Raw genomic sequence first — 12,860 nt, 5'->3', positions numbered from 1 at the left:
TGCAGATTTACTTCAGTGTCTCTTCTGAAAGACACATCATTAAAATGTTCAGATGTCTTGTTATTCTAGTTATTTTAGCTTGTGTTATCATCTTGTCACCACAATTTAGGAACAAAAGCAATTTGTCAGTACTTAATTTATCTACTACGATTTACTGATTGGCTTGTTCTACTCAGAACAAATTCAACTGCAGAACAAGAACCAAACAACATCCTGGGTGTAAATAGTAAAAACTTAGCTAACTTTAATGAAGATGGGATTAAATAATCTGTGTGATGCTGTAATTTCAAATTATAATATCAAAATCACTGATAGTTTCCTCAGTGAGCCATTAAGAAAAAGTCTTGATGGCTAATCAAACATCAGCTGGAGTCTTTCCTGTTTAGGAATTAATACATAACAATCACCATCTCTTCTTTAATATGGGATTAGCCACTACAGACTGATGAAAGTACCCAACCTTTTTTTTTTTTGAGGAGGAGGAGGAGGAGGGGCTTTAAGAAGAAAGACATAAATCTTGTTATTAAGCTTTTCTCTTGTTTAATTTCAGAGGAATCCCATAAGGATGTGACGATGGATAGCCAGGAACCACAAGGTTTGTCATCATTCTGTTTTTCTTTTTAAATTTTAGTCTAGATTACTACAAGCACCAACGGGATGATGCTTACCAACACATACAGTGGCCTCTAAAATTTTATGAAATATAGCATGCTTTTCTTACAAATCGTTTAACAAAAATAAGTTTCTAAGGTTTTAAGTAATAAAACAAGATATATATTATTAAAAAAATTAATATATATTTTTTTATATTTTTAAAAATTAGTATTTGAACACTTTGTGGTTCACTTGACACCTCCAGCACTATTTGTTGGCAGACGTCATTTGGTTCACTAGCTGACATTTATACATATTAAAGTATTACTTTAGTCTTTAAAAGTTTACCAATACTTTTTCAGACTCCTACATACTTCCTGATTTGTCATCATATCCTGTAGCCAAGTCAAGAACAATAGGAATCAGAGGACATTCAAAATGGTTCAGTATGCATAGATCTCACCCAGACACATGGAGTCTACATGCTAGTGAGCAATATAATTCACTGGGTACGGTGTACATTTTAGGACATCGTCAGACCTCAATCATCAAATGAAAAGGCGTCATGCCTCAGACTAAAAGGCTTCAGTCATCGGACAAAACGGCATCGTGCCTCTGACTGAAAAGCTTCAGGTCTCAGGAAAAACGACATCAGGTGTCAGGTCTCATACAATTAACGTTAGGCATCAGACGAAACGGACTTGGACAAAAAGTCATCAGACGAAACAGACTCAGGCAAAAAGTCATCAGACGAAACGGACTCACGCAAAAAGTCATCAGACGAAACGGACTCATGTGGATTATCGCGTTGCCCCGCCCCATGTGACGTCACACGCACGCCGTTCACAGGAAGTAGTATATAATGGTTGATTGATGGCAAAAGGAGGTAAGCAGCGTCTGATATTTTATATTTTAACAGTTTTATTCAAATGTTACACTAATTAAGTTACATGCTTTTAGAGAGTCTTGTGTGCACGTTTAAAAAGTTAACTAGCCATATTGCAACTAGCGAGCTTTTATTTTGGCCAAGTAGTAAAATCACCCTTACGAAAAATAACCATGGTTTTACTATCAAAAACCAAAAACAAATGGTCGATATAGTTAAATCATGGTATCCACAGATTAACCATGGTTTTGCTACTAACCATAGTTTAACCATGGTGTTTGTAGTAAAACTGTGGTTATACAAATTGTACGTTAATCATTACACTAAAGAAAACATGTTACTACACTTTTACTATAATAAAACCTCAATGCATTATATATAGAAAAACTTTATTTCATTTAATAAATAATCATAACAATTATACGTATAAAACTTACTTATTTGTGGATGTAACTTTTATGAGTATGATTATGTATAACACGCAATAAACACCATGCTAAATCCACATGATTTATGATGGTTTATAAGTCTTATATCTTGACATTATTTTTTTTTAAAATATATACAGTATCTTACTATCTTATTGATATTGCAATAAATATAGTTAAAATCAAAAGTGCCATATTACACATTCATCTGATCAGATATTTGATATGATGGCTGTTTAAGGAAAAATAATATTTTTATTTTCATTATTATTGTTGTAGTTATTTATAGTGGTTTTTTCCTGCTTTGAGTAAAGTGACAAAACAACAATGCCAAGATATGAGACTTATATTATATCTAAGGGAAACATTCTATTGATGCATTATATTCATTGTGTATTATAAATCATAATCTTAAATGCTATAACCACAAATAAGTAAACATTATAACACATTAAAACTTGTTATGATTACTCATGAGATGATATGACATATCACAAAGTTTTTTTTCTAATACATTATGCATTCATTATAATGCCATAAAAATACTCTTATAATTTGTTTTATATACGGGCTTCATAGGAAGTGTTACCGTTAAGTTTAATCGATAATGTACTGATGTTATACAATATCCTTATACAAATGAAAAAAAAATGTTTACAGCATCTAATGCTTTTATCTTGCAGTGAAACGCATCTAAGAAGATGAATAAAATCAAGTGAGCCACATCTTGGCATCGTCCAAGAGCACAGGCATGTATTTTTCTTTTCTGCATTGGTAAGAACACTATTAACTCAAAGAAAGTATATGTAAACATTAAAACATCATAGACTAATAATGAACAAGAGTGCAGATTAAGTAACAAATATATAATGAAAACCACCCAAGATCAGTAAACGATCTTTAACTATTACTGTATTCGTTTTATATTAAGGGAGTTCATCCAGAGGCAGTAAGTGAACTTTGTGTCCTGAAACCAGAATCAGTTGGGAAGAATGGAATCAATTCTACCCCATAAAAGGCTTACACAGGTAATTCACAACTCTGTTTGTTTGTGTGTGTGCGCACACCTATAGCTTAATGTCTTCACGACTCATAATTTGTGTTCATTTCTTTAGGTGCCCTTCCAGATGCTGATGTCTTGGCTTCTGATGCAAAACTAAGTCAGATTAATCCTAAGCCTTTGCTGCCACACATACTTGAGGGCATGTCAAAAGTAGAATTGTACCTCTTGGCAGTCCACTTTCATACCAATGTCCCTCTATAGCTGCAGGTGTTCCTGATGTTAATTTCCCCCCAATACCTGTGCTTGGTTTTCAGTTTGGCTGTAATTTTAAAACAGTCCAGACGGACGAGTGCATGATCCATCTGAAACATTCCAGTTTGGACTAGTGGACGTAAAAAGCACCTCTGCTGAAAACATTGCTCAGGTTCCATTTATGAAAATTCGAAGAGGACTGGCCAAACTTGGACTAGTGGAGGTAAAAAGCACCTCTGCTGAAAACATTGCTCAGGTTCCATTTATGAAAATTCAAAGAGGACTGGCCAAACTTGGACTAGTGGAGGTAAAAAGCACCTCTGCTGAAAACATTGCTCAGGTTCCATTTATGAAAATTCAAAGAGGACTAGCCAAACTTAAAGAGACCCCTAAGTACTACTGGCAGGTACAAGGTCAGACTGCAGTCACTGGTCTACACTGGTGTGACTTTGTGACTGACACAAAATCAGATCTCACAATATAGATGATCTGGCGAGATGATGCCTTCATAGCATCAATGAAAGTACTATTATAATGTTTACCTGGATGTGTATCTTTCAGTGGTATGAATGGACCGATTCTGTTCATATTATAGTATGAACCTAAGATTTATTTTTACATTCATAGTAAATATATACTTTATGTAGTTGAGTATAGTATGTAGCATATTTTGTAGTAGATCTTTTGTAACATATTAGATACATCACAAATTATAACCATAAATATATTGTACTTGCTATTAATTAGAAATATGTACATACCAAGGTGAATACTTTGTTTTGTATTAAATCTTCTGTAATGTATATGCATATGTATATGCATCTTTTACTAGTTGTGTATATTTACATTTGATACATTGTATGATATAACGAAGAAGATTTTTTCATGAGTTATTATAAAAATACTTTTCATTGTCAACTATTTCATTGTGTCTGTCAAATTATTTTCAGGGACATTTTATTTAAATAATTTAATTATACAAAATATAAAATTTTACATTACAAAAAGTAAAAACATTTAATGATGGTATGTATTAAAGGTATGCACTGCAACTAACTGAAAAGGTAAAAAATGATGACAACATCTGCATCTGTTTAATGAGACACCTCGCTCCAATCCACACGAACATACACAGACAGACATCAGAAAATGTGCATCGACAGGCACACACCACTGCACACGCTGAAATGATTGCTTGTACACACACACACATACGCTCAGAGGAGCATGGCCAGACTCCCCCTGGGTATTCATGTAGCGCGATTTTGCGTTCAAACCCTGAGGAAAAAAACCAGCCACAGTCTGTACCTGCTCGGCTAGCATTGAGCGTGCACTTAATGTCACTTTGACTGCAGAGCTCTGAATCACATTTGCACACTCATAGGCCGTAGTTTTGTTTTGGGTTTAGATTATCAGCTTGGTACCAAAATACCAGTGCTTTTTGACATCCTTATCGCCAGCTTTTTATTTACTTTTCCTCTACCGGCACTGACGGATGCAGCTATGAGCATTATTAATAGTAGTTTCCCCAGGCAGAGGAGGCAAAGCAAATGTTCTGCTTGGACTGAACCCAAGAGCCATAGATACTTGCAATTATGTTCCCAGGAGAAAAGCAAAACAGAGAGTTTTTTAAGACCAGGTGAGGCAGAGCTGGAGATTGTGCAGAGACAGAGGCTAAATCTGAATTTACCTGAGTGCTGAGCACCTGCGACTCATGAATCACGAGTGCCGACAAGCACATAAAGATGTATCTCCATTGTTTTGTTTATTCATTCGTTTTTCTATGATATTTCTGTGTGTTCTTTTAATTTGCATGTGTGTGTAAACATTGTTTATATATTTTCAAAATATATGGCCATATATCTGTGTGCAAACAGCATAAAATCCTACTGATTAAGAGTTTGCACAAATTTGACCTCCTCCATACACAAGCTGTATAGCTCATAGCCACTGGAGTAAAATTCATACTCTGGCTGAATACTTCTCATTTCAGCAGGAAAAACAAACCAAGCTTGACAAAAATAAGCAATTTATCTTCAAAATGAACGACACCCATATTGTTGTCTCTGCCTTGGTGTCTGTCATTTAAAGGTGCATGTGGGTATTTAGGGTGTCTGGATATTTTTTGAGACGACTATAATAGTTTTTCTGTCTGTTTGTTTTCCAAAGGCAAGAGCCCTGATGCTGAATCCAAGGACGAGGAGATCAAACCTCCTGAAAAGGGAGACCATACAGGTAACATCTCCAGTGTGCCTGCTTCCATATTTTGCTCTAGCTTTTGGTTGTAATTCAAGCAAAGACTGTAAGCACACACTCAAGATATGATAATATTTTTGAATAACACTTTATAATTTATTGTTAAATGTATAATTTAATGTATACACTCTTAAAAATACTGATTCTTTATTGGCATCTTTAACATACAAGGAGTCTTTCCATGCTACAAAATATTCTATAGAGAAAAAAGTTTATTTAGATTATACAAATGGAGAAACCAGAATAGTTTTTCTATGGCATCACTGCAGAAACACCTTTTTGGAACATTTATTTTTAAGTTAAGATATCATAAACTAATAGTGAACAACCATTTTTACAATTGCTAATTTTGATTTGTTCAGTTATTTTAATTTGCACTGTCTCTTATCGTCACCAAGGCTATATTTATGATCAAAAATACAGTAAAAACAATTGGTGTTCAAAGCTGACGAAACTTAGCAGTTTTTCACCCACAACTAGAGCTGCACAATATGATTAACAAATGCAATATATGATGCAATAAAGAAAATGAAGGTGTTTAAGGTGAATATTTTGTGTATTTAAAAACAGAAAATGACATATCCAGCATTCACATTCTACGATATGCATATGTGCAATATTTCACTAAGCATTATATATTATGCAGACCTACCCACAATGTTTGTTACCACCTGTGATTTGAAATGAGGTAAAAAACTGTTTTAATATTCAAATAAAACCTGCACCACTGACAGTAAGTGATAAAACCGTCTAGACATCCTGGATTTAATATTTGAAATCAGCTTTCCCACACCGCAGAAATACATTTACTTAAAAAATTTGCAATAAAGTGAGCAATCTGGGCTCCTCTTGAGATGCAGTGAGATCAAGTGTCCTCTGGCAGCTGCTATGAGTGTGTGTGGGTGATATAAATCGTACTTTCCTGCGGGACACTACATGAGTCTCTGTATCTATACTGTAGGTGAGGGACGGAGGCCTCCAGGGCTTCATATTGCCCAGGTGGTGTGATAGGAGCCTCGCACAAACAGCCAAACTACCCCGCACACTTCCTACTCCTCCATTGATTATGTGAATGCGTGTCTGTGTCCTTCTGAACTGCGACTTCAAACGCTTTCCATGCAGATGGAGTCAGGGTGGACACGTACTGTATGCATTCAAATCCTGTTTTGTGTCTTTCATCTGATGTAGTGTGTATCTATGTGTGGGCGAGGGCAAGGGCAAAATTGATGTCTTCTGCGGCCTTGTATCCCACTCCAGAGCAGACACAGGTGCTAGCTGGAACCACACAGATGGACACTCTGACTCTCCATCCCTTTAAAAGAGAGAGAGGGATGAGATGGGGAGGGACAGAGACCCAAACACAAATTAAAGGCATTAGGCTGAAACAGCTGCTCCATTTCATCCCAAAGAAGCAATGGGTCGCCTATTTTCTCTCCATTAAAACCACCATCTAAAACTCATCAAGTTCATCTGAGTGCTCGTCCACCAATATTTCATCTCACAATATATAGCACACTCCTTTGATTTATACCCGTTTTCAGTGAATATAGTGATTTGCTGTGGGGCCTGGTCACCTTTTTTTTTTCTTGACATGTTGGCTATTTACACAATAAAAATAAAGTATAGTATATAATTATTTGTATTGTCTTAAAAAAGTTTTTATGTGACAGCATTTTTAAAGTTCTACAATAATAATAATAATAATAATAACCATTCATAATAACAAGCACATTTTTCACATTTCACATGTTTCTTAATCACTCTTACTTATTGCAATCCTGGCCACTAAAAGCCAACTACAGCCCACTAAAGTGACAGGTTAAATTCACTGAAGGCTGAGTAATGTAAATTCTGGTGAAGTTTCTCATCATTTTCAAATTAATGGAATCTTCAGCAATTTCAACAAGTTCCACAAATGTCAGCAAGCTAGCCAAACTGGATTAGTTCTCCACAGCATCCAACTGTAAGACATCAGCTAAGGCTTAGTCTTTATTGCTTAAGTAATTCTCACATAGATTGAGGTCATAGACTCACATTCTAATATTTATACCCTGAGTGCACCTGAAAGGACATGATTCATCAGAGGCTTAAACCATGATCAATGCCATACATACAAATCCACAACACACACACACACACAGAAGAACATCTGCTGCATCCAATCGAGTACCAGAGAAAGGTTCTCTGTCTCCCATATGCTGCAAGCTTTACCAGCCGACTCTGATCAATTAAACGCCTACAGCAATTCCTTCAGTGTGTGAGAGAGAGAGAGAGAGAGAGAGAAAGAGAGAGAGTGAAGGACTGAAAATTTTCATTCACTTTCCACATTTACTTGGTTTCTCACTGTAAAGATGTCAATCAAGTCTTAAACTCTGCAGTAAGGAGGCAGTTTGTCATGGTAGAATGCTAATAACAGCAATTCAGCAAATATTGTAGTCTGTTAATAGTTAATAAAACATGATTATTCTACTTCTGTGTTTGTTAGTATTAACCCATGATACATTACCCAATACAGAGAGCTCAATAATCTGTGATATTGTTCTTTTTTTTTGCAGATTATGTAATGTTTTTAATTGATATTGGCATTTTCGCACATATCTCTCAGTTGCGTGTTATTTATGTGTGTTTCTTTGGCTTTTATCAGAGGCGATTTCAAAAGCAGAGAAAAAAGTTGAACAGGAGAGCGCACAAGAGATGGAGAAGAAGGAAGGAAAGGGAGAAGACTCGCAAGCTGCAGGTGAGATTTACACATCATTCACACACACTGGGTGTAGAAGAAACATGTCAATGCTGACAGATCACCGAAAATAAGAACTTAGGTTTATAAGATAAAAAAGACATATAAAACAGTGTTAAAGGTGATTTGTATATTTTATAAATAACAGGAGATTTGTAGATCCTTTTCCTCCAAAAAGTGTAAACACAGGCTTAAAAGTGAATCATCTAAATATCTATATATAATTATTAGCATGACTGGTATAATCTGATAATACTGGCTCCAACATTGTATCTCTAACACTTCTACCGCATTGCGGTTTTTATATTATGGATCTGGTTATTCCTCTCTCTGATAAGGCCAGTAATGATGTATAGATAGTTACAAGTCAAATTGCTCTAAATTCAATAAAAGTTTAATTAGATGCGGAAAGTTGTCTGGCATGTGTGCCTTGATAACTATAACTCCAATCAAAGGAGAGCTGAGAAGCTGGTATAAGAAATTAATTCATAACAAAAGACAAAAGTCTGTCAGTGAATGTTTAATGGATTAAGTGAAATTTGTTCACCTTATGAGGAATTACGTTAAGGAGAATGTCCTAAAAATGCATTTTCACACAAATGAATGGGATTACATACAAATTATTACATTTTGTGTGGCATCTGCAAACAAATGATTAACCTTTTCTCAGAATTTATTTCCTTAGCCCCTTTTTTCATGTTCTTTAACCAGCGGGTTAAAGAGCAGCCCCCCCCCCCATTACTGGAGAGGAAGTCGGCCACAGCCATCTGCGCCCCCGGCCTGTGAATCACCTTGAACTTAAATGGCTGTAAAGTTAGATACCAACGGGTGATTCGCGCGTTGGTATCCTTCATGCGGTGGAGCCACTGGAGGGGCACGTGGTCCGAGCAGATGGTGAACTCCCGTCCCAGGAGGTAATAGCGAAGGGTGAAAACCGCCCACCTGATAGCCAAACACTCCTTCTCTATGGTGCTGTACTTAGTCTCTCTATTCGAGAGCTTTCGACTAATGTACAGCACCGGGCGGTCCTCCCCCTCCACCTCCTGGGACAGGACCACGCCCAGCCCCCTGTCCGACGCGTCCGTCTGCAAGAAAAAGGGGTGAGAAATATTAGGAGAGTGCAGGAGCGGCCCGCCACACAGGGCAGCCTTAACTCGGGTAAAGGCCTGTTGGCACTGCTCCGTCCACTGGACCGTATCCGGTACCTCCTTTTTAGTGAGGTCAGTCAACGGGCTGGTGAGGTCCGAATAACGAGGAATAAACCTCCTGTAATATCCCGCCAGCCCCAAAAACTGCCTTACCTCCTTTTTGGTCTTGGGCCTGGGGCAGGTCGCAATTGCTGCCGTCTTATCGAGTTGGGGACGCACCTGCCCGTGGCCCAAGTGGAATCCCAGATACTTTTCCTCCACCCGCCCAACTGCACACTTCTTCGGGTTGGCCGTCAGCCCCGCCCGTCTCAGCGCCCTGAGGACCGCCCTCACATGCTCCATATGCCGCGGCCAGTCCCCACTATAGATGATAATTTCATCCAGGTAGGCCGCGGCATATGCAGCATGGAGCCGCAGCACTCGATCCATGAGGCACTGAAACGTAGCCGGGGCCCCGAACAAGCCAAAAGGAAGCATAACAAATTGGTGCAATCCGAACGACGTGGTGAAGGCTGTCTTTTCTTTGGACATGGGAGATAAGGGAATCTGCCAATATCCCTTTGTTAAGTCCAATGTCAAGAAAAAGCGAGCCATGCCTAACCGATCGAGCAACTCGTCAATTCGCGGCATTGGATAAGCATCAAATTTAGATACTGCATTCACCCTGCGATAGTCTACACAAAACTGCACCGAGCTGTCCGTTTTAGGTACCAAAACTATCGGGCTCGCCCAATCACTGTGTGACTCCTCGATTACTCCCATCCCCAGCCTGGCCTCTAATTCAGTCTGAACTACTTTTTTCTTGTGTTCAGGCAACCTATATGGCTGGCTGTGAACTACGACACCCGGCTCTGTCTCAATGTGGTGCTGAATCAGGTCAGTACGACCAGGTAGGGGTGAAAACACGTCCGCAAATTCCACCTGCAAACGCGCAATGTCAGTGAGCTGCGAGGGCGAGAGGTGATCTCCCCCTAGGGCCAGTGCGAGGGATTTCTCTTTAGTAACCGCCTCTGGCCCGAGATCCTCATCCTCACTCACCGCCGTCGCTAGCAGCACTGACTCCTCCCCACTCCATTTTTTAAGGAGGTTGAGGTGGTAGATTTGCCGTGAGTCGCCTCTATCTGTTCATACTGCCTCATAATTGAGATCTCCTATCCGCCGTGTGACCTCAAAGGGTCCTAGCCACTTGGCTAGTAATTTGGAGCTAGAGGTTGGGGGTAACACGAGCACTTTATCTCCCGTTGCAAATTCTCGTAGCTTAGTCACCCAGTTATACAGCTGGCTTTGTCTGTCCTGGGCCTGAAGCAAATTCTCCATAGAGAGCCGCCCCAGTGTATGGAGTTTTGCTCGCAGGTCCAGGACATATTGAATTTCATTTTTGCTATCCGAGCGTCCATCCTCCCAAGTTTCTTTCAGGACATCTAACACCCCCCGCGGCTGACGTCCATAAAGAAGCTTGAAGGGGGAAAACCCTGTGGAGGCTTCGGGGACCTCGCGCACAGCAAATAAGAGGGGTTCTAGCCAACGGTCCCAATTTTTCGCGTCTTCCTGTACGAACTTCCGGAACATGGTTTTCAATGTGTGATTAAACCGTTCGACCAGGCCTTCTGTTTGTGGGTGATAGACGCTGGTACGCACCGCTTTAATGCCCAACAATCCGTACAATTCGTTTAACGTGCGTGACATAAACGCGGTGACCTGATCCGTGAGAATCTCCTTCGGGATTCCCACGCAGGAGATTAAACGAAACAGGGCATCCACCACACTCTTTGCCGAGATGTTGCGGAGCGCCACTGCTTCAGGATATCGTGTCGCGTAATCCACTAAGACCAATGCAAAACGATGTCCCGTCCATACCAATTCACTCGAAGGGGACCTGCACTAGGGGAATAGGGCGCAATGGCGCTTTTAGGGTGGCCGGTGGGTTTACCTACTGACATTCCTGACAAGACGCGCACCACCTGCGCACGTTCTCGTGAATGCCCGGCCAAAAGAATCGGGTCGTTAGTCGATTTAGTGTTGCCGTTACTCCTAAGTGTCCCGCCATAGGATTACAGTGCGCCATCTGGAAAAGCATTTCCCGACGGCTCCGAGGTACTAACAATTGGGTTGTATTTTCTTTTGTCTGAGCGTTGCGGGTCACTCGATACAACCGATCCTTGATAATGGCAAAATACGGATGGGCTAGCGGGCGCTCAGGGTGGAGGACCTGCCCATCGATAGATCGGACCTGCTCGAAAGCATGTTTGAGTGTCTTGTCTTGGGATTGTTCCAGGGGAAAGTCATCGCGACTGTAAAGGTTTATCCTCGCCACGCCGCTCGGATCCCCTGAGACCGCCCGCTAGGTCCTGGTACAGATTCTCCCACCTGCGCACTCGCCCCGCCCCCCGGCCGGTTCTTTCCCCCGACGGCATCCACTGTTAAACACCCCAATAATTGCTGAAACGCTGGCCAATTAGTTCCCAAGATTAGCGGATGCCGGAGGCGCGGACTAACGGCCACCTCCACATTATGCTTTTGGCCCCTAAATTTAATGGCTATGGCCTTTATAGGGTATTCCACTATATCCCCGTGCACACAACTCACCTTAACCATGCGGCCCGTATCCAATGCCCCGGATTGTATCAGGCTTTGATGGATGGAGATCTGGTTACAACCTGAATCCACCAAAGCCTGATAGGTACCCCCCTTAATACTCACGGGTATTTGGTACAGCCCGGCTTGATCGGGGGCTGCCTGCGGGTCGTCCGGGATCCGGACCAGTGTCCCCACCTCCATGACCGGGCACCTATCCACAAAGTGGCCCGGATCCCCGCAACGCCAGCAGGCCGGCCCAGGCCTCCCCGCCGCCCTAGTGGCAGGAAGTGGGTCAGGGGATTGGCGTGGGGAAGCAGCAGAGGGCTCCTCAGTCCCCCCTCGTTGGGGTGCGGCCATTCCCCGCGCAGGGCCTCGCGCCCCGGCTGCAGGCTCCATCCTCATCCTCCAGCGGGGGCCGGGCCTCGGTGGCCCCACCCAACGGGACCTAGGGAGAGGGACAGATTTCCATCGGCCACCCACATGCCTCTGCCGTCCTTTCAAAAAGGTCCAGGAACGCCTCTGGGTCATCTGTGGGCCCCATCTTCGCTAGCGGCATGTGGGGGGCGGGGCCGGCGCTGGGGGAGGCCGCACCCATCCGACCCTCCCGGTCCAGCAAGCTCCGGAACAGCTCACGGTCCTCCTGTTGGACCTGCATCATGGCCTGGAACTGGTTTCATGGTCGGCCCGCAGATCCAGCTGGGCCTTGTGGTGTTCCTGGTGCAGGCCCGCGAGCGATGTTATAATGTCTGGAAATGGCGAAGGCGATGGTCCTGACAGAGACTGCATGGCGGAAGTGTTCTCCTTCCTCCCGGGTTTCGGCACCAGTGTAGTTAAGTTCAAACGATCAAAGAGGAAGGAGACCAGGGTCGGCGTTCTGAGGCTCGTGGGTATTTATTGACAAAATAAAATAAAACAGAAAAATAAAGTTGCGCCACATGCGTACACATTCAAACATCTTCGATACAATGCACTGCTCTCG

The 12,860-nt window shown here is 41.5% G+C and overlaps 1 protein-coding gene across 1 annotated transcript in view; it reads left to right on the top strand.

Moving 5' to 3' along the window:
* Positions 1 to 10,139, top strand: part of LOC132110296 (ADP-ribose glycohydrolase MACROD2-like) — a 577,997-nt gene extending 567,858 nt beyond the window's left edge. The window contains exons 13-16 of the mRNA XM_059516865.1: positions 551 to 595; positions 5,333 to 5,398; positions 8,064 to 8,156; positions 10,117 to 10,139. Of these exons, the coding sequence (XP_059372848.1) occupies positions 551 to 595; positions 5,333 to 5,398; positions 8,064 to 8,156; positions 10,117 to 10,139 (227 nt within the window). The remainder of the gene's footprint in view (positions 1 to 550; positions 596 to 5,332; positions 5,399 to 8,063; positions 8,157 to 10,116) is intronic.
* Positions 10,140 to 12,860: the final 2,721 nt, after the last annotated feature.

Source organism: Carassius carassius, chromosome 30 (assembly GCF_963082965.1).
Source record: "Carassius carassius chromosome 30, fCarCar2.1, whole genome shotgun sequence".
Classification (NCBI taxonomy): Eukaryota; Metazoa; Chordata; class Actinopteri; order Cypriniformes; family Cyprinidae; genus Carassius; species Carassius carassius.
The sequence above is the reverse complement of the archived record's forward strand: the minus strand, read 5'-3'. Positions and strand labels throughout refer to the sequence as shown.